The sequence below is a fragment of the Octopus bimaculoides genome, chromosome 16 (assembly GCF_046866305.1).
Source record: "Octopus bimaculoides isolate indiv1 chromosome 16, ASM4686630v1, whole genome shotgun sequence".
In the NCBI taxonomy this organism is placed as follows: domain Eukaryota; kingdom Metazoa; phylum Mollusca; class Cephalopoda; order Octopoda; family Octopodidae; genus Octopus; species Octopus bimaculoides.
The window spans coordinates 16,956,335-16,982,439 of NC_142943.1; the positions used below are offsets into that span (position 1 = coordinate 16,956,335).

At 36.5% G+C, this 26,105-nt stretch overlaps 2 protein-coding genes across 3 annotated transcripts in view; one reads left to right on the forward strand and one right to left on the reverse strand.

Moving 5' to 3' along the window:
- Positions 1–26,105, forward strand: part of LOC106871424 (poly(rC)-binding protein 3) — a 488,151-nt gene that overhangs the window by 419,045 nt on the left and 43,001 nt on the right. The gene's annotated exons all lie outside the window — the stretch shown is intronic.
- Positions 8,189–26,105, reverse strand: part of LOC106871423 (contactin) — a 196,301-nt gene continuing 178,384 nt past the window's right edge. For both annotated transcript variants that reach the window (XM_089364183.1, XM_089364184.1), the window contains 4 exons: positions 25,934–26,049; positions 12,000–12,174; positions 10,074–10,202; positions 8,189–8,380 (listed from right to left, as the gene is read on the reverse strand). In XM_089364183.1, the coding sequence (XP_089220309.1) occupies positions 10,084–10,202; positions 12,000–12,174; positions 25,934–26,049 (410 nt within the window). In that variant the 3' untranslated portion in view covers positions 8,189–8,380; positions 10,074–10,083. The remainder of the gene's footprint in view (positions 8,381–10,073; positions 10,203–11,999; positions 12,175–25,933; positions 26,050–26,105) is intronic.

Below are 26,105 nucleotides of genomic sequence, written 5' to 3' on the forward strand. Positions count from 1 at the left end.
CTGTTCTTTCGTCACCATGTCGAGCTTTTTGTTTTAAAAACCACCGTTTTACGGGAAGTTGTATAGGATAATCCGCTCGGAGGGGTCAGTTTAATTTCGTGTCCCTCCTTACGTAGAAGACCTTTGGATTTATCAACTTGGTTCCTTTCGATGCACATTTCTTCTCTTGGGACACTAGTCACCGCTGCAAAATTGTTTGCTTTTTTTGGTTTCAGTCGTACTGTCATTTTCCTTTTGTATTATTTTGTCCAATATTTTGACACACTGTGTTAATTCCTCCTCAGAGGATTCGACGTCAGTTGAGCTCACGTCCGATAATATCATCATTAAAACAAAAAGCACAATTAAATATCCCCCCCCCCCCTTGAAACAAGGGGAAAACGACAACGTGTCTGCAACATCGCAGAATTAACAAAGTGTTTTAACAACACGGTAACAAAAACGATTCGACAATAATTCAACAATAATTGCAACAAACAGTACTTTATCGTAAAAACCAGCCAAACTCAAAAAAGGAGAAATTTCGACTGTCTGGAACACGGTATAAATTGATTTTTATACCTATAACCTCCACGAGATGCACGTGCATTTCGGTTTTCATGACAGTTGTTTGCGATTACCACCCACGGCATTCAACGCAAATGCGTTTTGGCGTCTGGTTTCAGGGGAAGTTGAAAGGTTACCTGCAATTTGGGTCTCGGACATAAACTAGCTTGTCTTGGAATATTTACACTTACATCCCCAAAATAAATTTTCAGAATTTACCGTATAAAATTGACATTTGAAAAAATCACGTTTCTTTTGCGGTTCAGTGTACACATACATACATACATACATACATACATACATACGTGTGTGTGTGTGTGTGTGTGTGTGTGTGTGTGTGTGTGTGTGCGTGCGTGCGCGTGTGCGTGTGTGCGTGTTGTGTGTGTGTTATTTACTGTTCTGTTGTTAGTAGGATCAATAAAAGGTACTACACCCAGTGAGATAAGTATCATTTAATATGCACAGAATTTAAATACGAGCTTCTAATAGTCTTATGCTGTGGAGACACAATAATTCGGCTTCTAGACATGTTGTGTATTCAAACCTCAAGGATTGCTCGGAGACTCAAAACATGATATAGAAATATAATCTGCCGAATTATTGTGCATGAAACTGTGTATGTATGTATGTATGTATGTATGTATGTATGTATGTATGTATGTATGTATGTATTTATATATATATGTGTGTGTGTGTGTGTGTGTGTGTGTGTGTGTGTGTAGTCAATCCAAATAAATAAGCAATTCGAAATGAAAAATAAAAATTAAAAAAAAACGAAAAAAGAAAATCGAACACGAGGACGTGCACAAGTAATATATTAGCTTGACGCTCAGTGAAAGGAGAGAGTTTGATGTTTCGAGTACAGCTCTCCGCCGGAAAGGAGACAGGGGAAAGTTCAGAGATGGAGAAGAAATCGCCAATGGCACACATGTAGTTACATTGCTGAAGTGACAGGAATTAGAAAGCGGTAGAGAAAGTGGGCTTTTGGGATAGGAGAGTGTGAAGATGGTCAGTATATGTGTATCTGTGTGTGTGTACGTGGTAGAATGTGTGTATGTGTGGACGGTAAGTATTTGTGTGCCTATGCGTGTGTGGTGTGGTAGGCTCTGATTGTGTATGTTAGTGTTTGATTCAAAGCAGGTAAATAGCAGGTCATAGCGGCGGCAGTCGTGAAAAGTGTGTGAATGGGTAGGTGTGGCTGTGTATGTGTGTATGTGTGTTTGCATGTGTGCGTATGCCTGAGTGGGAATGTATGTCTCTCTTTTTATATGTATATATGTACGTACGTGAGTGCGTGTGACTATGTGTATATATGTGCATGTAAGTGCGTGTGGAAGTATATGGACGTGCGTGTATGTGTGAGCATGTGTGTGTGTTGTGAGTGTGTGTGTGTGTGTGTGTGTGTGTGTGTGTGTGTGTGTGTGTGTGTGTGTGTGTGTGTGTGTGTGTGTTATTGTGGAGGTATATGTGTTTATTTCAGGACAGTCTTTTTTGCGGGTGGCATTGTAAATTGTTTTAGCAACAGCATCGTGCCGCAAAGGGAGGTAGTACTGTGACAACATTTTAGGACAGATGCTAATCACATGCGTTATGTCTTCCACAGAAACATGGCATAGCCTATACATGCAGTTGCACCTTGGGATTACAAGAGTGTCACTGTCTCTCTTGTTCACGAGGTACTTTGTGGCAATCTCCTGTTCCTGGATTACAAACGCATAGCCTTCAAAGTGTGATGTGATGTAGTGCTCTTGTGTCAATTCTACTGTCTTCTTCAAGCTTCCGAGCAACATACCCATGTATGGTCTTTTTTGTTTGCTGAGTGCTTTCCATCCAGGTCTTCACTGAGGTAAGAGAGCACAGCTGTTTTGGGGCTGTATAGGAGATTATCAGGAAGGGATAATCGTACAATGCTCACATCAGCATTGCATTAATATATTTATTTTGCTGCTGTTATTGAGCAGGTGTTGCCTGAATGATGCCGTACGACATTCGAAGGCCGTCTGCACTGATCTCAGGCCTTTATCACCTTCATTTCTTCTTAGTTAGAGCCTGTCAACATCATTGTTTCTGTGGAAGTTCCCAGTTGTTATCAGCATTTTGCGGGTTTTGATATCTATGGTGTGGATTTCTTCTACAGACCATATATGTGGATTTTCTCTCTACACCATATGTATGTATGTATGTATCTATGTATGTATGCATTCATGCATACACACATATACAAAGACGTATCTTTTGCGTTTCTATTTTTTGATCGTTACATAATATAAAAAACTATTATTTTCATATATAACATATAAACATTTACATCTTTTAGAACAGTAGTTCTTAACCTTTTTACTACCATGCCTCCCTTAGGAATTTTTCTTTCTCCACGCCCCTTTGCATCTATGAATAAAATTCCCCCCCAGACTTTAAATAAAAATCTAAAATACGTTTTAATCTTTTTATTGAATATGAATTAGTCACATCATGCAAAATATGTATAATAATCACATTATACAAATAGTGAGATACTTGACACTGTTTCTTAGCCACAAGATCTCGAATGCGTGGTTGACTGCCAGAGAGTGCACAACCTAAGTCCCTTTCAACATTCAGCCTGCTTCTGTACTTGATCTTGACAGCAACGAGCGTGGGAAATGCAGCTTCACAAAGATACGTGGATCCAAACATAGCTAAAATCCGAAGAGCCTAATGAAAGATCAGAGGATAAATATTAAGGTACTTGATCCAGAACGTTTCAAGATCCAGTTCTTTGAAGTCTTCCTTAGCTGGAGAGTTGAACCTCAGCTCAAGAAACTCCTCTTGCACTTCATCCAAAACATCAGTCACTTCACACTGAAATGGGTTCCTGATGAATTTCCAAGCTTCACACTTTTCATCTGTATCTGGGAAGTATCTGATGAATTCTGTTTTCAAGTCAGTTAGATGAATGATTATTTGTTTCTTGAACTCAGAATCAAGGTTACCGTGAATGAGAGCAGAATCCAAGTAACTAAAACTGGCTGTATTTCCCTGCTAAATTCGACATTTCCAGAGGTCGAAATTGGCCATGAAGGTTCAAATGGTGTCGTGGTGCGTGAGAATGTTGATGATTTTCTCTTGTAGCATTCAACGCCTCGAAGATGTCTAACAGGTAAGCTAGAGATAACTGAAAGCCTTCAGACTGGAACTTGTTATGAAGATCTGCCTTCTGCTGCACATCTAGAAATATTGCTATTTCTTCTCGTAGTTCATAAAGCAGTCCAAGCATGTTCCTCTTTAATAGCCATCGTACGTTCATGTGAAAAAGCAATGTTTCCTGTTCTGGTTCCATATCTTTACACAACACTTTGAAAAGACGACTGTTTAAGGCTCCACCTTTAACAAAGTTGATAAACTTGATTGCCACGTTCAGGACAGTTCTCATTTCAGTAAGTAAGCTTCGGGATGCTAAGGATTCACGATGAAGTATGCAGTGTGTACCTACAAGAGATGGACTTTTTCTTTCACCCTAGTAATGAATCCAGTCTGCAGATCAAGCATGGCTGAAGCTCCATCAGTGCACACCTTTATCAGCGAATCCCACGAAAGTTGGATTTCCTGAACGAAATTTGATTCATCACGAAAAATAGCTGCTGCTGTTGTACAACTATCTATAGTGTGACAGAACAACATTTCCTCTTTTACACAAAATGAGCATATACCAGTAGCTGAGAACACTGAGCGGTATCAGTCGTTTCGTCGCAATGGATGGCAAAAACAGGAGAACCTCTTACTTGGTCGAGAATTTGATGTTTAGTGTCTTGAGACAAGTTGTCGATCCTTCCCTTGACTGTACAGTTTGATAGTGAAATCTGGGAAAGCTTGTTTGCACTATCTTTCCCCAGAACGAGTTCTGCTGCACGGAGTAGACTTGGTTTTATGAGAGACTCTTCGATGTTTATGGCTCTTCTTGCTCTTTGCAATCAACATGGCGATCTCATAGGAAGCCTCAGCAACCATTGAAGTTTGTTGCCGAAATGCCCCACTGTCCTCCAACTTAGCTTGCTTCAAGGAATATCATTTTGCTTCCAAGAATGCCTTCGGCTTTTCTGCAAGAGCAGGATGTATTGTCCTCAAGTGGCGTTCCAAGCTTGAGGGTCGCATTCCGACCATTGTTCAAAGGAGGACTTCAATGTCACTCTTTTGGAGGACCACGAATCTAAATCGAATATATTCGTCAAGATATTTCCATTTCTTTGCACTCATTGCGAATTATTTGATGTGCAGTGGACAACACAAATATGTGAACAAAAGATAAGGCACGTATAAGGTAATGTCAAGGCCCAAGCTAGAACGTTAGCCCAAGCTTGGAGTAAAAATTTCTGTAACAAATTAAAACAAAAAAAAATTGGAATAAAAGTTAAATTAAAAGAAAAATTATACGAATACTTTGTACAAAACATATTGTATTTATTCGTACGAAAATATATAAAAAAGTTTCTTTAATAAAAAAAATATTTTGCATAGCTTTTAGTTTTACCTAGTACTTTCTGTAATATTTAAATCTGAATTTTAGTTTAGGTTTTATATTATAATTTTTTTCTTAAAAAATTTACTATATTTTTAACATAAACATTTAATATTAAAAATTATGGCTTTATTGTTAAAATTATTTTTTGTAATCTGTGTTAGATTTTATTAAATTGAGCGATAGTAGGACCTATTACCTACTTTTTGTTTTATTTCCTATTTTTGAATATAATATTCTTTTCATCTTGTTAAAATTAAAAAATAGTTTTCAATTTTTTAAATTAAGTTAATATTTCTTAGCATGTTACTATAATAATTTGACGTTTCTGCATGTCTCTTGATTTTCAAGTATCACATTATTTCATATATATGAAAACTGGATCAAACTTGTTTATAATCTATTAACTGAAAAAGATGTTTGTCTTAACACGATAATAATATCTAAGCTTTATACCAGTAGTTCTTAACCTGAGTCTTGTTGTAATAAAAACAAATTACAAGTTAAAGGCAAATGTTAAAGCTAACATTCAGAATTAGTGAGGGTCTTGAGGGATATGAAGGGATTTTAATAAGTACAGAAAATGCTAAGCGGCACTAAGATAACAGAATAAGAAAACTAAAAGGTACAAGGCGATACTTTTGAACTTTTCATGAGCTTCTCATTATTTGACCATGTTCTCGTTAAGAGTATAACAAGTATAATTAGAGAAATTCCTAACCTTTCTCAAGGGCTCGCGCCCCACTTGGAGATTACTGATGCCCCCTAGAGGGCGAGCCCTTCATATTAAGAACCACTGTTTTAGAACATAGTCATTTTATAAGATTTTGCTGGTAAATTTTAAAATCAATATCTGACTGAGGAATTTATCCCTATTCACCTAGGAGTGGGTACTAAGCTAGGTTGTGAGGATGATGCTCGTGCCACCATAGTTTTCACCAACTTTCCCTCTGAGTCCCCAAAGGTCATCCTCAAACTTGACCTTAAGAATGCTTTTAATTCGATCAGTCGAGACGTCATCCTCCCCGCAATAGGGGAGAATTCCCCATCACGTTATCACATCGCTTGGCAAACCTATCGGATACCCTCCTACCTCTCATTTGGTGACCACCTCATCTCATTTGTCTCTAGAGTCTAAGAGGGTGATCCATTTGGTCCTGCCCTATTCGCATTGGGTATTAATGATGTTACCAAGTTGGGAGCCGACTTAGACCTAAATGTCTGGGACCTCGATGATGTTTGTTTGGGAGGCTCTCCTGACAAGGTGCTTGTAACTGCGAGGGTGATGATCGAGGAACTTGATTTTAGATGTCTTAGTGTTAACAGCTCTTAATGCGAGCTCTGGCCCCTCAGCCACCCAGCTTCACATGAGCATTCCTCCTTCATCAGTGGTGCTCCCTTGGAACCCCAATTACTGACCTAGCTTTCGAATCTATCTTTAGATCTAAAATAGCTAACATCGAACAACTTTTAAAAAACCTTCAAGGTGTCGCCTACTTTCAGCTAGTGCAAAATTGAAGCCCTGTATGTCGCCAACATTGGAAGTCTACTCAGTCTACTCCGCATCTCCATCGCGCTCAGAATTAGATCTGATGTCTGTAGGGGACTGAGACGCCGCTGTAGTAGGCCCCTTGACCCTACAGGTCTTCACAATCTCTCTCGCCGCCTAAATGCTGGTCGCTTCGCTCGTCACACCGAGCTAAACCTAATCATTAAGCGGAGCCTGGCTCGGATTAATATCCCCTCAAATCTGGAGCCGTCGGGGTTATCCAGAAGTGATGGAAAGAGACCAGATGGTCTTACCCTCTGTCCCTGGGTTAGAGGTAGGTGCCTCATTTGGGACGTCACAATCTACGACTCCTTTGTTCCCTCCCACACCCTGGATGCTGCAGTTAATGGGGGGGGGGTCACTGCTTCCGTAGCCGAACGGAAGAAAACTCTGAAGTATCGGGACCTGACAGTGAAATATCTCTTCCAGCCTGTGGTGTTTGAGACGTTCGGAGGGACTGGGCCACTAGCAGCGAAGTTCTTGTCAACGTTGGCAGCTCGCCTCACCGAGGTGTCAGGTGATGTCCGTGAGGGCGCTTGGCTTTCCCAACACCTTAGCCTCGCCATCGCCTGTGGTTATGCTGCGAGCGTATTGGCTTGCTTCAGTAGGTTCCGTTAAACCTTGTAGTGTGCGACCAGTTGCTGTAATAATGAAAAAATTCCCCACAAAGGTTTTCACTACAGTTTTAACAGAAAGATTTGGAAGAATTAGATGAAAGTTCTCCGGTAATTTTCTTTCATGAAAATGTTTTGTATTAATTTTAAAAGTTGGTTAGATAGTTAAAAGGTTGATAGTCATGTTTTTTAATCACATCTTTATGAAACTATGAAACTGTAGCAGTGTATACTTTTGTACATACTTTATTTTAAAACGAATTACAAAAAAATTAATACAACATTTTTTTTTATGGTGTTTTTGCATTTTATCATACAAAAGGTTACTTTTTGACTCAGTAGTAATTTTCTCTTTATAAAACTGAATGAAAACAAAAAACTAGATTTCATAATAAGTAAAAATATGCATAAGATATTTCAAAAATGAAAATGTATCAACATGTTGAATCTGCTCAAAGAATATATCAGCTTAACAGCTTTTGGAATTTGTATCTCCTCAGAGTTTTGTTGAAATTATGCATAATAAATTAATTCCTTTGGATCGATTCAGATATTGTGTGTTAATGTATATCTTGAAAATATTGAATATGCAGTGATAGAATGTGAGGGTTGAAGTTTACATTACTCCAAAGTCAAAATTATTTAAGTGATGTCAGTTGAATCGAAACCGGTATATTACACCAGAAGTTTGAAAAATATTGTTATCCTAGAGGATTAAAGCTCAATGATTAAGAAAGATTTATAAGGTTACTCCTGGTACCATTTAGATTGTTATGTTTTTACAAAGTGTGACTTCTTACTTATTGGTTTTATTCGGATAAATGTTATTCGGTTCGAACGAAAACTCAGTATAATTCTCAGTATAATTAAAAGCAATTTTAAACTTTAAACATTGTAAAATTATTATTATTATTATTATTATTATTATTATTATTATTATTATTATTATTATTATTATTATTATTATTATTATTATTATTATCATTTTCCTATGCAATTATTATTTTCCTATACAAATGACGTTTCCCTTTGTTTATATGTCAAAAAATTATTGTTGGTAGTTTGCTTCTTTAGTTATTTGTTTTTGTTGTTTTCCGTGTTTCATTTTGTTGCGAAATCAACCTCGACATCAAGGTACGGGCCATACATTATTTCTGAGCCGTTTAAGGCTATTCTCTGAAAATAGAAAGAACAAATTTATCTGAAATATTTTAAAGATATTCTAATGGATGACACATTGGTAGTCCACTAACAAAAGAAGGTAGAACGATGAATTACAGGTCGCAAGAAATTGTAGATATCCGCTGAATATCTACAACTCTTGAAACCTCTTCTGACCAACATTGCCGAAGCCAGAAAAGGTAATTTAAATACACATAAGCTGGTTTGCAAAGAAAGTCAACTGTTCAACGATTATAAGTCACCTGACAAATGTAATAGCTATCAACGAGCCAGAATTTCCGGGATGCATAAACTCGCACCTATCATGGACAGCTATGAGATGCAGGGAAATTGTGTATGGGGCGGATTAGGTGGTGGGGTGACAAATCGTTTTGGAAAACATCAGATTTCGAAGTGCAGACAGACTTTCTCGATCTAAATGTTAAATCGGAGGTGCAGGAAGGACATGAACGGTAGCAAAGGTGATATTCACAAACTCAGTATTTATTCTTGACACAGACTTCTTGGAGCACCTTTAAAATATTCGTGACTAAACCCGGCCCTCCCCAACTACACACTTTAGTGCTATCGGAGATTTAATCGCGTTTAAACTCACGCTAGGAACGTATGTAGCTAGCTAATAAGCAAGTGGGATGTAAAAGTCTCACGAAACAACTCAGTTTTATTAGTCTAACAGGTAATGACTAGATTCCCCTAATATACCAGTGTATATTTAAAATCATTGCATCGAGCCATCCAGGTTGGCGATTGAGATGATATACAATGTCTATAATTTCAAATGATCGGCTTCAAAGAATTTGTGATTTGCACGGTCGATCTAGGTAGGACGTATTGTCAAAGATCTAATCTTTAGACGCTGAACTTGTTCCTAGAGTTCAGTGTTTGCAGCAGTCAGATGAGTGAATTAGCGGTAGTTGATTGACGATTATCAACAACTGAAGAAGTTAATTGAGTGGAATCAATAAAATTTGGCGAAAAAGTAGTGATGAGCAAAACCAGATTAACGGGAGAACTAATAAGTAAGCTATTAAAAAGGTATCAAAACTTAGTGAAGGCTATCCTTCAAGTTGACGGTATCAGTCGTCAACCACCGGTGACAGAGTATCCAGAAGAAAGTGATTATATTAAAATCGATAGGGTTTAATCAAAACGATAGCAACAGAGAAAATAGGCTTTAAAGGTAACATGTTATCAGTCTAGAAGAGGCGATTAGAAAAGACACCGAGAATTGCCCTTAACAATTTTTTGGACGGAACTCATGAAGGCAGCTAGGGCGTATGCACAAAAATACGACGAAGAAAAAGACTTCCGATGGGCCCTAGTGGCATATGCTCGACATGGCATAAAACGACAGTCCTCTCTGTGAAGAACGAGAGTGAGTAGATATGTGCAGCACTTCGCTCGAATCTTCTGAGCGGGTGATAAGTTGGAGGATCCAGTGGACTGTGCTATTTTATTTGTCGGAGTATGTATTGCATAGGTTATATCATTACTCGATAATTGTGTAATTGATGTTGTTTTCTTATTGTTTTCATTGTTGTGAATGATAATATTATGAGCATTTTCGTTATTGCTATTGTCCTGGTGGCTGTTATTTTGTTGAACCATTTTGGCAGCTCCTTGTAACTAACGAGTGACTAGCTGCGAATTGTATATAAAGATATATGAACATAGGATTTTAACTTACCAAGGTAACATTAATAAATCCAAGTAATTATATAAAGAAAACACAAAATTAGAATACTAATCGATGAACTCAATCTATTTGAGTCTGCTAACAAGCTGTAAGAAGATGGATCAAAGACAATCTGGCCTCCTGGAAAAGATGGAAATAACTATGTTTGAAAAATGCATTTACAGGGAAATTGTTAGAACAAATATATAAATAGTTTTGTTTTGTATCAATATGTTTAAAGCATTTTGCTAAAAAATTGTATTGGACAGACGTGAAAACTTACAAAACTTAAAAATTTGATAATACAAAATAAAAAGTATCATTTTTCAAAGGAAAAAGCTAAGTAATGATATTTAATTGGATAATAAACAGTCTTCGGCTGCGATACCACAGTTTTCTGTCACATAAAATTGTCGAATACCGTAAAGTAAAATAGAAATGAAATCATTTAATATCTGTGCTATAATATATTACTATACGTAGTTTAGGGAGCATCTTATCCATTTACGATGCAAGGCACACTTATGATGATGTGATATACCTCAGAAAAAAAATTGTCGCCATGATGTAACATACATGCGAATATGGCACTCATCATGGTATGTCAGACACTTTGATGTTGCATAAAACATGGCACATGCTATAGTGTAACAAACAGTATGATGTAGTGCATACAGAAGTATGACAATTATAGAAAACACTATAATATTAAAGGAATCAAAACGTTACACATACTGTGACTTCGAGTGCATAGCTATAGGGAAGAAATTCATATGTGGCAGACAATGTAATGTAGTAGGTACCACAATGTGATACATAAAATTATGCGATAGATCACCCTACGGTATACATAATGTTACGGTCCCCGATTTTCCCATCTCTAACGGTACTGATTTTTCTTTCATGAAACTATGATTACAATAAATAGGAATCTAAGTCATTTAATTAATGATCCATTTGCGTGTACACACTCACACACACACATACACACACATGCACACGCGCGTGCATATAACCCTATGCATGCACGCATACATATAAATAAAACCAAGACTGGAGTACAGTTGTCATATTTTGGACAGTGCTGATTGTTTTAAGCAAACAAACATCGTTCACAACATCAAATATGGCTATCTGTTGATAGATCAGCTTTACTGATGCAAGAGTAGTAATAGCAGTGAACATATCGTACACAACATTTCCAGTGCTGATTGTTTTAAGCAAACAAACATCGTTCACAACATCAAATATGGCTATCTGTTGATAGATCAGCTTTACTGATGCAAGAGTAGTAATAGCAGTGAACATATCATACACAACATTTCCAATCACACCATCAAAGTAAACTCAACTTGTTCAAATTACTAACATACAACCAAGCTATTCATTTCTACATCTACAAATGATACATTAAAATATATTTCTCTGAACTATGTACCAGTATAACCTTTTGCCCCCAGACACACCCATGGTTTTTTACTCATAACCTTTATTGTTTTAACTTCCCATATCCTGCATTAAATATATCACCCAAGTCTTTCTTCTCAAAACTGTACTCCACAGTAATTCGCCATTCCATCAACGTTGTTTTCTGCATGGCATCGTTCCACAGATGCTTAAACTGTACATCAGTCCTTTCCCGATTAATATGAGAAGGCCTGGAAAAGTTATTGCTTATACCTCTTTTGATAACTTATAAAAATATACAAACATATAGCTTAAACGTATTTCTGTAAAAAAATTTCATCACAAAAGTAATTTCGTCTTCAAAAGCGAAATTAACTGAATGAGTTGTAACATCAATTACAGATTTACTATACATAAAGTTGGTTCTCTAAATGTTTGATTTTTAATATAAAAGTACAAATAAGCATTTCGAAATATTTATTAGAAAGTCTAATTATTTGTATGCTGTTTCTAATAAGTTATGTTACTCACCAAGTGTGAAGTATATAGCTTCACTCTTTTTACCATCGCCATCAGCACTCCAAGCTAAAACTCTCAGCTTATATAAAACGTCTTTCTCCAGATTGTCAAGAACGCCACTTTCAACGAAGCCAATATCTTTGCAGTTTTCCAAGTTCCAGACTTCTCTTACAGATTGGTAACATAGCTAAAATATGAATACATTTCACTTGAACGTTATATTAGCAATATTATTTTATGAAATTGCATATTAACTGTAAAAAACACTTTCTTATGTAAAAAAGAGAAAATCCAAGGAATAGTTTCGGAAGTCATTAAATAAATTTTGCATAAGATACTAAGAAAACTGGCAGTATAAACCATCATCGTTATTATCTACTTTATTGAGCTACAAAGTACCGTCATTGATAGTTCGACCCTAGAGATCATTTACATGATGTTAGTTTCAATACATTAATGCCAATATGTATTATTTCATATTTTGGACTGCCCAGTTATGCCAAAATATAGTTCGGATGATTTCTTCTCTAATTCAAATTTCCCCAGTATATATAAATGTTTCAGTGTTCCTAGTATTGGTATGTCATAATGTGAAGGAAAGTTCAGGACATTCAGCTCTGAATACAGGAATATTTTCTCCCCAAACCACTTACTTCATGTATCTTAGAGAAATGATTATTGTTTGGCTCTAAAACATTCCTTGCAAAAAAGGCGGGGAGTACTTTCAACTCTTAATAAATCGTCAGCTTAATTTTATTTAATTCAAGCATATTTTTAGTGGTATGTCTAACAGGCTGCTTGGTTCAATACTACCATTCAGTTTAGGTGTCTTTCACAGAGATATTGCTAAAGAGTATGTTGTTAACGCGATATTTTTACATCGAAATGAAAACTTCGGGAATGCTTGGATAAATTATTCATCAGTTTAGTTATATATTATGTGATTAATCATGTTATATGATATCTAGTGCATACAAAGAAACACACACACATACATACATACATACATACATACATACATCTTACAATGACACCTGTAACAAAACACCTGTCACTAAAGAATATTACAGCCGTATAAAGAAAATTTGGACCTCAGAACCCTCTGTATTCAATAAAACAGTGGCCCACAATGTGTTTGCAGTGCTAGTACTCATACCAACATTTGGCTGCTTGACTGGACGATTGATGAGATCCGAGCTATCGATGTGTAAACCCCAAAAATACTAACAAGCACACATAATTTCCACATAAACCTAAAACGAAAACAAAGCAGCAGAGGCATAACATCGACCCAAAATGCCTTTGAATGTTTTATCTCTGGCAACGTCTTTTAACAACCAAGTGTCGAAGTGCATCCTTTGACCAAGTTTGCATACATGACGCTGATAATATCATAAGACTTTGAAGGCAGCTCCTTGAGCAACACTCTTTGTCTGATAACCTAGAACACATGCCCAAAGAAGTTTCACGAATCTACCGCAACGTATCATCAGATGAAAGGCTGAGCCTATATGAGCAGAAGACAATACATGGATATGTTAGTAGAAAGCTCCGTGATGATAGCAACATCGATCATCAAAGCAGTTTAGCATGGACCAATTGCCGCATTACTACTTGCCACCTTGAAGGGGGTGCGTTTACAATCCAGGAACAGGAAATATCAACCAAGTACCTAATGCACAAAAGAGATAGAGATGCAAACCAAGCCGTAAAATGTGACAACCGATGCAGACTTTGTGAATTTCACACTGAAGATATCACTCACATCATAAGCAGCTGTCCGAAAATGTCATTACGGTATTATCTACCGATGACACATGACGTTGTAGAACCTACAATATGGTAGAAGCCATAGCCACTCATAATAAAAAGGAGTACTGGTGGAATGTACCAGTGAAGACCTTAATAAAATATAAGCACAGCAAACCTAAAATAATTATTTGAGATAGAAACGAGAAACTGTGCACAGTTGTGGAAATTAGCTTCCCAGCGGATGTTAACATAAAGCTGAAGATCAGTGAAAATGAGAACACCTATACTGAACTATTGAGATCTGAAGTTACTTTATCCAGAGTATAAGTTAAGAGTTATACCTGTAATTATTGGAGCTAAAATATGTAACACTACCTTGAGAAATTAGGCTTCTCAAAACCAGAAAGGAGAAATCTATTTCGAAAACTACAGATCCACTCCATCAATGGAACTGTAAAAATCTGTAAAACATTCCAGAAGTTTATCATTTAAATATATATGAGCATGTCTAGATATGCAACTATATGCATGAGAATATACACATAAAACATACAAATCTGCACATACATACATACATACATACATACATACATACATACATACATACAAGCAAAAATACCCTGATGTTGATGTTGAAATTCCAATGAAGGAGCCTTGGATCTAGGTTAGAAACCGGTTCTTTCTCTATTGGTAAGAAATCTTGAAATAAACTGGACAATGACATACATATGTAGGTATCTATATGTAAATATGTGTGTGAATATGCACAAAGATATATATATATATATATATATATATATATATATATATGCATATGTATGCATATATATATATATATATATATATATATATATATACACATATATATGTGTATATATATATATATGTATATGTATGCATATATATATATATATATATATATACACATATATATGTGTATATATAAATATATACATTTGTATGAATGTGTGTATGTATGTATATATATATATATATATATATATATATATATATATATATATATATATATATATATATATATATATTATATATAATAAAACGAAAGGTGTGTGTGTATGTCTGTGTGTACAGGCCTTTTTCTTAAGAATCTATATTTTTCATCTGATTTAGTTCACGCTGGGAACGTACATCATTTATGTTCCAGAGATGGTCATAAACTCTTCAAATTTTCCACATAATGAGTAATGCCCCGCCTTTGGGACGAAAACACTTTCACATAGGTAAATAACAAATACCAATGATCGTTGCTTCAAGGGACATTACTGTTGATGACGTAGTTATGCTACTTTCACTTCCTCTTCTTCTACATTTTTTACAATGCCTAATCCCTGCAAACCGTCGATATTTGCAAATTAGCACTTCCTTGAGGTAGCCATGCAATTTAAATCAACTTTTAATTATTTTTTAAATGCCCTCAGAAATTAATCCATATTATATATATTCTCTGCTTTTACTCATACAAAGTTGTGACAGTTATACAGTTTTTACAATGCCAATTCACTACAGGTTGCCGATATTTGCACATTAGCACAGAGCTGTTCTTGCACCTACAAATGCAGCTGTCACCGCTATTAACTACGACTTACTCAGTAAGCTACCTTCTCAACAACGTTGTTACAGATCAGTTGACGCCGGTACCGATCTCGATCAGGTTACACACTTTCCAACAGAATTTTCCTAACTCCCAACATCCTCCAAGAATCTCTCCCCATGAACTTCACTTAAAAGCCGGCTGCCTTGTCGTCCTCCTACACAATCTAAACACACCCATACCATGTAACTATGGGGGCTATGAAAAAATACAAACCACATTCCAATCTATGCACCCGTCTCCACATGTGTGCCATTTTCCCCGTGAATCCACCCAGCCGTTTGGCTGTGAACCTCAAGACAAGAAAACTACACACAAATACGCACACACACACGCACACACACACACACACACACACAGAACACACACACACGCATACACTCACACACACAACACACACACACACACACATACACACATACATATATATACAAGGGGTGCCCAACAGTAACCGAAAACGTTCTCTGTGCGTCAAACCCATTGTAGTTCGGGCTTTACTGCTAGAAGCCACTTGATGCGACCCTCTGGCGTTGTCGAGTGATGTCGTACTCCCACGTGATGCGTCTTTGTTTTGCAGTGCTTCTTCCCTGTTCGTCGACTTTTGCGATGGCTGAAGCGAAAGAGCAGCGTGCTTCCGTAAAACTCTGTCTGCTGCTGCGGAAAACGGTGACTGAAACAGTAGTCATGCTTCAAACAGACGCTGTCATGAGCAATACACAAGTTTACGAGTGGTTTCCACGTTTTAGGAATGGTCACTCGTCACTTGAAGACCAAGATCTTTCAGGGATGACTGTCGACCTCCCGAACGAATGAAAACTTTATGAAAATTCATGAGCTGATCTTGGAGGACCGTCACCGAAAAATTGACGAACTTGTTGATATGATTGGTGTGTCCTGTAGCTCCTGCCAACGAATTTTGAGCGAGGAATGTTGAATGAAAAGAGATGCAGCAAAATTTGTGCCTCGCTTGCTCTCGGAAGATCAAACGCAGTATCGACTGAAGGCGTGTCATGAACTAGACGAAAGGTTGGATGTTGATCTAGACGTTTTTTCGAAGGTCATCATGGGCTACCGAATTTACAGATGTGGAAGAGGTGAAGAAAAAACAATGGAGGCTTTAATAGGCATCACACCGCAAGAGTTCCAGCACTGCTTGTAATGGTGGAAAACGCACTAGACCGACGTGTTGCTTCAAATGGAGAATACTTTGAAGGCAATAAAAGTGTAAACATGTAAAACTAAGTGAATAAAATAATATTGAAAATTTATGGTTTTAACCCTAACCCTAACTCTAACCCTAATCCCTTCGTACATACGTGTATATCATATATTATATGTGTAGTGCATTTATGTATGCGCGTGTGTGAATGGGAAGGTACGTCGCCCAGTAGTTAGGGTGCTGTAATCACGATCGCAAGATCGTAGTGCGATGTATTCTGAACAAAATACTTCATGTCACTTTGATCCTGTCCATGGCTGACCCTCTGACGGATTGGCGTTTCGTTTACGTTCAGAAGGTAAGTTGGCCTGCCCGGATAGCCGGCAGTATGTAAGAACATTCGATGGTCTGATCGATACAGTGACATACATACATACATACATAAACAGGCATACAGACATATATATATATATATGCATTTTTATATATATATATATATATATATATATATATATATATATATATATATATATATATATATATATATACATATATATATATATATTTATATGAAAGAACATTATTATTCATAAAAATAATAATATTAGTGACTGCAAACGTAAAAGCCATATAAGCAAAATTAATAAATATATATAAAATATAAAATATACTTTTATATAAGAAGGTACTAATAAGCACCTGCTTTGCTAAAAAAAAAGAAAAACTTAGAAGCCACAGAAGAATCACTAAATCAATACAGGCACGGTAGGAAAATTAAGTAAATAAGAATTGTATCTTGCCTCCGTAAAGGCTGCAGAAGGAATGGCAGTTAATCTGATATCATGATTTCGAATTTAGCACCAAAAGCACTCGATTCTCTTCAGTCAGATCTACTAGTAACAATCACTGAGATTCACTACTACCATGCCTGTGTTCGTTTGAGAACCCAAGCACCATTGAAACAAACGAACTACGTGAATTATTTATAAATATATACATATATATAAGAACATTATTACAAGAACATTATTATTCATTTTATATTACTATATTGGGACAAGCTCATGCTTTGTAAAACAAAGAATAACAAATCATGGAAGTTCGTTTAGAAATATTAGAAAATTTTCAACAAGTCTTAACAAGCGTATATGGTCGCTCAGGGATGAGAATATTAAATAGTCATTAAAATGGGAAATTGTTAGTGCTGCGAAACCATATAAAATAGGGGACGAAAGATGAAATTTATGCCTGGAGGAATTATACCAAATATTTACTTCGAAAATTAAAGTAGTTAACACTAGACAAGAAAGAAGTTTTAATTGCTTACACAAACGACATTTTCTTTTTAAAAAATTGAACAATCGAATGCGTTAATTTATATAATTGCAATAAACTCTTTTTTTTAATAACTATAACTATAATAATAAAGTGGCATATAAAGAATATAAGAACAGAATTTAATAAGATTATATATAATATTATCTAAAAACACTTTAAAGCAATAATAATAATAATAATAAGATAGAAGAATTGAAAATAAAACTGACAACCTCTTTTAATAACCACGTGATTCTTACTACCAATGAATTATCCACTACTACTTTTAATAACCTTCACAAAAATTCAAATAATATAATCAACTCTGAACTCCATAAAAAGGCCATGTGACTATAAACTATGTAGAATCAATAAAAAAGAAACAGTATTCTATAAATAACCACTCTCTAGCTAGTCAAGAAAATCTGCCAACTTCAACAAACATTGCCGGTGCCGCTGCTGAAGTTTACCCAAACAATTAGTTGAGAAAAGCAGCTTACCGAAGAAAGTCATGCTTTACTACCACTACCAAGACTAATTCAAACTAATAGTGGAGGAAAATTCCTCTCTCGAACAATGTCATACTTATATACTCTGAAGAGATCGTACTAATAATGCATAAATCGCTGCATATAAATATGCAATAATATGTAGTTAATGCGATCGAAAAACGCGTCGGACAATTATAATGAATAAACTAACTGGATATACACATAAAATTTGAATGTTCAAATTCTTCATTCTCCTTATCAATATTGTACTTTACACTCAAAGCCAAGAAATAAACTGTAACACCGGATGGGAACTAAAGAAAGTTTACCAAAAAAAAAAAAAACAAACGCACCATCTGAAGGAACCAGCATTTTAGTAAAAGAAATTTGGTGTCTGCTTGGATATTATATCCCTCCTCTTGCTACACACAAACGCACACGCACACGCACACACACACACACACACACACACACACACACACACACACACACACACACAATCGTGTGTGTGTGTGTGTGTGTGTGTAGAACTCAATATGCTTATTATTCAGAAGACAATGTTAGGTGAGTATTGAGTGGTAATAAGAAAAAAGAGATGACATTAGAGAAAACAAAGGTTATGCAATGAACTTCATTAACTAATGAAGTTTTTTCTTATATATATATATATATATATATATATATATATATATATATATATATATATATATATATATATATATACACACACATATATATCGTCGTTGTCGGCGGCGTTTTATTGTGTGTCCGAAGAATTATTTGGTTTCTGCTCTGTTTATGTCTCTGCTGACCAATGAAGCCGATTCTTGGATGGGAGCACCTGTTGCAAAGTTCATAAGGGATCCGTGGTGGAGGCTTTGGTTGTTGCGGCCTCCATTTTATTTCTTGTTGCTTCTCTTCCTCTTTCCTCTGTCGTTCAGCTTCAAAATGATCTCTCACAGTGGAGATGGAATGATGCCAGCCGGGCCTGTCCTGAGCCTCAATGTTCCATGCTTTGGGATCGATTCCGGTCAGTTTAAAGCTTTGCTTCAGCTGATCCTTGTATCGACGGAAGGGACGGCTAATGAGTCTTCTTCAAGTGGAAAGTTCACCATATACAATTTGACGCGGCAGCCTGGTTTCTTTCATTCTTGCTATGTGGCTCGCCTATCTCAGACGATGCTGCTGCTTTTCGTTCTCTCCAAAACGGAGACCTCAGTCACAAAGTCGTTCCATAGTAGAGCAGAGTTTCTGTTGGTGAAATCGCTCTACGTTTTTGATGTCACTCCGGTAAAGAGTCCAGGTTGCATCATTAACCAGCTGGAGGAGGTGTCCTCTTGGGGTTAAAAACAGCAGTAACGTCGGTTCCTGCAGAAAACCATGTTGAAGTGACGATAAACATTATTTCTCACTTTAATCACTCCAGTGATCGGAACAGCCGAAACGTCGGAAGACTTTCCACACAGCAGCCCTTGCGACGGTATCAAAGGCCTTTTCGAGGTCGTAGAAAGCAAAACAGAGATATTTGTTGTTCTCTACACTTTTCATGTATTTGTATTTGCCAAAAATTATATACATCCTCCTCTCTCTTATCTTATTGGCTATCTTTGTACACTATATTCTTAGATAGTATATTTTTATATATCTTACTTTATCCTTTACGCCAATCCTTAACTTACCCCACTCACTTTACTTCTCTTTCTACTTATTTACTTTACTTTCTTTTTACCACTTAGTAGCCACCTCTGCTACTATTCTGTTATTGAATGTTGATATGTTTGCGTCTTTTTTCTGGATGTTCACAATATCAGGACTTTAACCCACATGGATTTACGCACGATTGCACCTAAGGACTTATGGACTTTTTTTCTACAAGATCGGAAAGTTGAACTGTGAACTTTTATGCTCCTTTATTCTTCTCTTTCTTAATCTCGTTATTCCTTTACTGCTGAACTCTATGTCGTCATTTCATTAATCTATACCCTTCTCATTTTCCTTATTTGTCTCCGATGACGGAATATCCCATACTCTTGAATATCTCAGAAACAGCTGTAAGACTTTGAATTTTTCAAATAATAATATTGTATATGACGTGAGATGTTTTCCTTGCGTTAACGTTTGTTGTCCTCTTTAACTGTTATATATCTACTATATCGGAAATCTGCAATGGCTCCATAACTACCATTTGCCTATAACCTCGGAGCCCTAGCAATCCGGTACAGCACTTACCTAGCGTACATAATCGTTTAGATCACCTGAACTGAACCTCCATATTTTGTATATATATATAATAATAATAATAATAATAATAATAATAATACAAAGCACAGGTCCTCCTATGCACGATGTCTCATTGAAACACGTGCGATCACACACGCAAAACCAACACCGGAAAGTTTACAAACTATATAAAAAAGAAATGGAACAAAATAGTAAGTACATATATTGAATAATTACGCATACACTCGAACGTGTACACAATGATATATACGTTTTGATATCCTATCCATAGAACTACACATGCATCTTAATGTTTACACAACTACGTGAAAATCACAGGACACACTATGCCCGGAGATAAATCTATCAACAAAAAAATACAGATGAATACCGATCTGCTAGCCTTAAAAAACTACGCTACGAGCAATGTTTACATGCTGAGAACTCGGTGACGGTGTTGTCTCAAAAAACTGACCCTAAACAGACAAATCCGTCCCCTAATGTCAACGCCAAAGCTCGTCATGCCTCAATGATAACAAAGCAGATCACAAACCAGATTGGTCGTCGACCGAATCACAAAGGGCCACTTACTCGAAATAGATCTGCTAGCCTTAAGAAGCTACGTCACGAGAGCTCGGAGACGGTGTTGTCTCAAAAAATTTACCCTAAACAGACAGATCCGTCCCCTAGCGTCAACGTCGAAGCTTGTTATGCCTCACTGTTAATAAAGCAAAATACAAACCGGAATGGTCATAGACCGCATTATAAAGGACCACTTACTCGGATAATGAACCAGATCCGAGTCGAGAAATCTGCTACTGGTTCAAATCTTTCCGACACACAGGAGCTGGAAGTACCCCACAACCGGAATATTCCAACAGATGGCCATCCATGCTCGTCATCAAATAACCAAAAGAAAAAGAATGAAAAATGGTCTAGGGAAGATAATAAAGAAGTTCTTACAGCCTTCTACCATGCCATATATTTTCCTACAGATAAATCTAATAATGTACAAACCTACTTAAACTGGAGACAGAAACACCTTGAAGTAAGACCCTACATAGACAGTAACAAACTTGCCAACGTCAGAAGAAACATTATGAAAAAAAATTTACTAACTGAAGTAGAGATTGACCAAATTAAACGAGCAGTAAGGGATAAAAAGAATGAAACTGCAACTAAGGAAGATACTACAGAGGAAATAATTATAAACCAGCCCAAGGCTGATGAAAATACAGTAATGATTGAAAGAGTTAAGGTAACTGAAAGTGAAATACTCTCTGAACCAACCATAAACACTAAGGCAGGTGAAAATCAAATAGATGAAGAAAGTCATACAGAAATCGACGCAACAGAACAACATGATCTAAAAAATCAAATCATGATTGAATGGCTGAAAATTAAAGAAACTAGTATGAATGAACGCGACACTCTCCCCAAAATTCGCAATTCTAACCAAAACCTGAAAATAATTGGTAAAATCCGCCTTGCACTTAAGGATATAATTTCAGCTAATGATGTTGATATTACAGATCTCAACCACCTGTACTATGCATCCGCAAGAATCTCAACGATTCTATGTGGTGAAAAGATTAGAAAAAGACAACACTCCCACAAAAAGCCTTCTTGGCAAGAACGCATTCAACACCAAATTAAGCTGTTTAGATCTGACATAGAATGTTTGAAAAACCTTAAATTTGACAAGAGTATCAAACCTACAAAGACCCAAAAACTAAAGAAAAAATATAATATGAAAACCATAGTTGACATTGATGCCACCATAGAAACCATCAAGCAAAAGGTATGTGCTAAAGCTGCCCGCATAGCAAGGTATGAAAAGCGTGTTAGATTCTTCCGAGATAATAACATGTTCAAAAATAACCCCAAAAATTTCTACAGGAAGATAGGGAAAACACCAGTAACAATAAAGTCTGTCCCATCAAAAGAAGAAGTGCAAGAATTTTGGAATAAAATCTGGGCAGAAGATAAAACACACAATGAAAAGGCCCCTTGGATTGATAGAATATCTACAGACCTAGACTCCTTAGAGGAGCAAAAGTGGGAGGGGGTCAAGGTAGAAGATATAAGATCTGCTCTCAGGAGGTCAAGCAAATGGAAGTCTCCAGGAAAGGATAAAATTCCTAACTTCTGGTTGAATGCCTTCCCAGAAAGCCATGAACTGCTAACAAAACTTTACAACGATGTTTTGCAAAATCCTAGTTTGATGCCTTCTTGGCTAGTTAATGGTTTAACATTCCTGCTTCCAAAAAATGAGGAAACAAACGAACCAAAAAATTATCGCCCCATAACCTGCTTAACAACAATGTATAAGACGCTAACATCTGTCCTAACCGAGTACACCTATAGTTTTTTAATAGAAAGTAGCATATTCCCTAATGAGCAAAAGGGATGTAAACGTGGATCTTATGGTTGTAAAGATCAGCTACTCATCAATAAGATGATCTTAGAAGATTGTCACAAGCGACACAAAAACTTGTCAATTGCCTGGATAGACTATAAAAAGGCCTTTGATAGCCTACCACATAGCTGGATTAGGAAATGTCTGGAAATGTATAAAATAGCTCCTACTCTGCGAAACTTTTTATCTGTAAGTATGAGATCATGGAGAACCACACTGATGTTGAACAATGACAATGAATCTCTAAATGCTGGAGATGTAAGAATTTCATGTGGCATTTTCCAGGGTGACTCACTATCACCACTCCTCTTCTGTCTAGCCCTAATACCGCTCTCAAAATTGCTCAATGATGCACAGTATAGTTATAAAATATTTGATAAAAATATAAATCATCACATTTACATGGATGATTTAAAGCTCTTTGCAAAAAATGACCAACAGCTCAAAGGCCTACTAGCGATTGTTAAACAATTCAGTGATGACATCAGGATGCAATTTGGCCTTGATAAATGTGCAAAAGCTACCTTTATCAAAGGAAAAATGACAAATACATCTAATGTGAACCTTGACCAGCAAAATGTCATAAAAGAGTTAGAACCAGCGGAGAGCTACAAATACCTAGGGGTAATTGAAGGGGACAATATCAAGCACTCAGTGATGAGGGAAAGGATCAGAAGAGAATGTTATCGCAGGGTGAGAGCAATACTGAAGACAGAGCTGAACGCGAGAAACAGGATCGAAGCGATCAATGCTCTAGCCATACCAGTCGTGACTTACAGTTTCAATATCGTTAACTGGTCAATTACTGAAATATGTAATGTTTACAGAAAAATACGAAAACTGTTGACAATGCATAGAATGCACCACCCTAAGGCAGATATAGAACGTCTTTATCTGCCAAGAAAAGAGGGAGGCCGAGGACTTCTACTGCTGGCATTATCAATGAAGGTAGCCACAATTGGCCTAGACACCTATCTGAAAAACTCTGAGGACTGGATGCTAAAACTTGTCTTAAAACATGAAAGCAAGAAAGCATCTTACTCAGTAACAAAACAGGCAAAGGAATATCTAAGTGAATTCCAATTGCAACAAATTCAAGAATTAGACGAACTAGAAACACCTGCAGAAAAAGCTAAGCGCTTGAAAACCCGTGCTAAAATTGCTGCCTCAGATATTATGACTGAAAAATGGCATGGAAAACCTCTCAATGGCAAATACCCAAAGAGAGCGAATAATGCAGATATTAACAAAGCCCTTACCCACCAATGGTTAATGACCTCTGGCTTGAAATCAGAAACAGAGGGGTTTATCATAGCAGCCCAAGATCAATGCCTACCTACAAAGAACTACCAGGCCAACATATTAAAGAACGGCAGCTCCCCATTATGTCGTATATGCCAACAACAAAATGAGACCATCGATCATGTTGTCTCCATGTGCAGTCTGCTTGCTCCTACAGAGTATCTCAACAGGCATGATAGAGCTGCACAATATATTCACTGGGTAATATGCAAAAACCTGGACTTGCCCCATGATAAAAACTGGTGGGAACACAAACCACCCCCAGTACTTGAAAATGATCACATTGCACTCCTCTAGAACTTCACTATTCAAACTGACAGAAAGATAGACGCAAATAGGCCAGACATCATACTGAAAGACTTCAGACAAAAATCATGCCTCCTCATTGATATGACTGTCCCAATTGATATAAACGTATCTGTCAAGACCTACCAAAAACTGAGCAAATATAAAGATCTTGAAATAGAAATTAGCAAAATGTGGAATCTGAAGACGAAAACAATACCTATTGTCATAAGTGCCCTGGGAATGACAGCGAAACGGGCTGATTACTACCTAGCTCAGATACCAGGAAACCCCAAAATGGCTGAAGTTCAAAAGATAGTGCTCATGGGAACTGCGCATATCCTACGTAAAATACTGTCTGTGTGATCTCAAATTTTAAAACAAACACATTATTTTCTTATGGTTTCTTAAACATTCACTAGAACAAAACTGTACAAATCCAAATGTATGGTACCCTAGGCATAACACCTACATGAACTTCTAACTTGTTGTCTCCTGAGGTCTCTGGGTGAGACTTGGATCCAACTTGTACAAACGCAAAACAAAAGTCAAACATAAATTAATAATAATAATAATAATAATAATAATAATAATAATAATAATAGACTTTCCCATCGAAGACAACGTATGAACGTTCTGCTTTTTGCCGAACGACTTGCACAAATGAATTGTTTATAGTGATCAAATGTTCGTGCAGCACGTATCGATGGCAAATTGAAAGTTAAGTGCGTGGTGAAACACACAATGAATGATTGTGTACACAGTTCAAGATTCAGCAATTCATACTGTATTGTGCTTAAATAACTGTATTTGACATTTAAGTCTTGAATACAATAACTGTTATTTTATCATGTATCTGAAGCCTCTTAAGAAAGTGCATTTGTCAATTCCTTCAAATTCGTATTTATTTATCTCTAGCTACAATCCAAAAGCATATTTGGGAAATTCTATTTGGTGTGGGCTGTAGCTTTGCAGGGGCATCGCTTTCATGGTTTTAGTCGAACAAATCGAACCCAGTACTTACATTTTTAAAGTCTAGAACTTCTTTCATGAATCTCTTTTGCCGAATCGTTACGTAAACAAACGAACACCAGCTGTCAAGCAATGGTGGGAGACAAATATGACACAAATACAAAGGCACACACACACACACAAACAAACAAACATACACTGACAGGCTTCTTTCAGTTTCTGTCTATCAAATCCACTCACAAGAGTGCCGAGTGCCGCAGTACCACGCATTGCGACTGAACTTAAGACCGTATGATGGGGAAGCAAGCTTGTTACCCACACAACCACACGAGTCTTTAGTAAAAATTATATTCAGTAAACGATGTAGTAAAAAAACTAATAATGTACCAAACATTTTCAGTGTTCAAAGAATTTTACCTTATAACCTGTAACAGGACTTTCGGCAATACCAAATCCTATTCCACGGAATTTTACTGCAACACTTGAACTGTCTTTTGAATAAATGGTGACTTCAGTAGGGAAATTTAAGGGCGCTGCATGTTAATAAAAATGAAAAGAAAAATATGAAAAACAAAAATTAAAATGAATT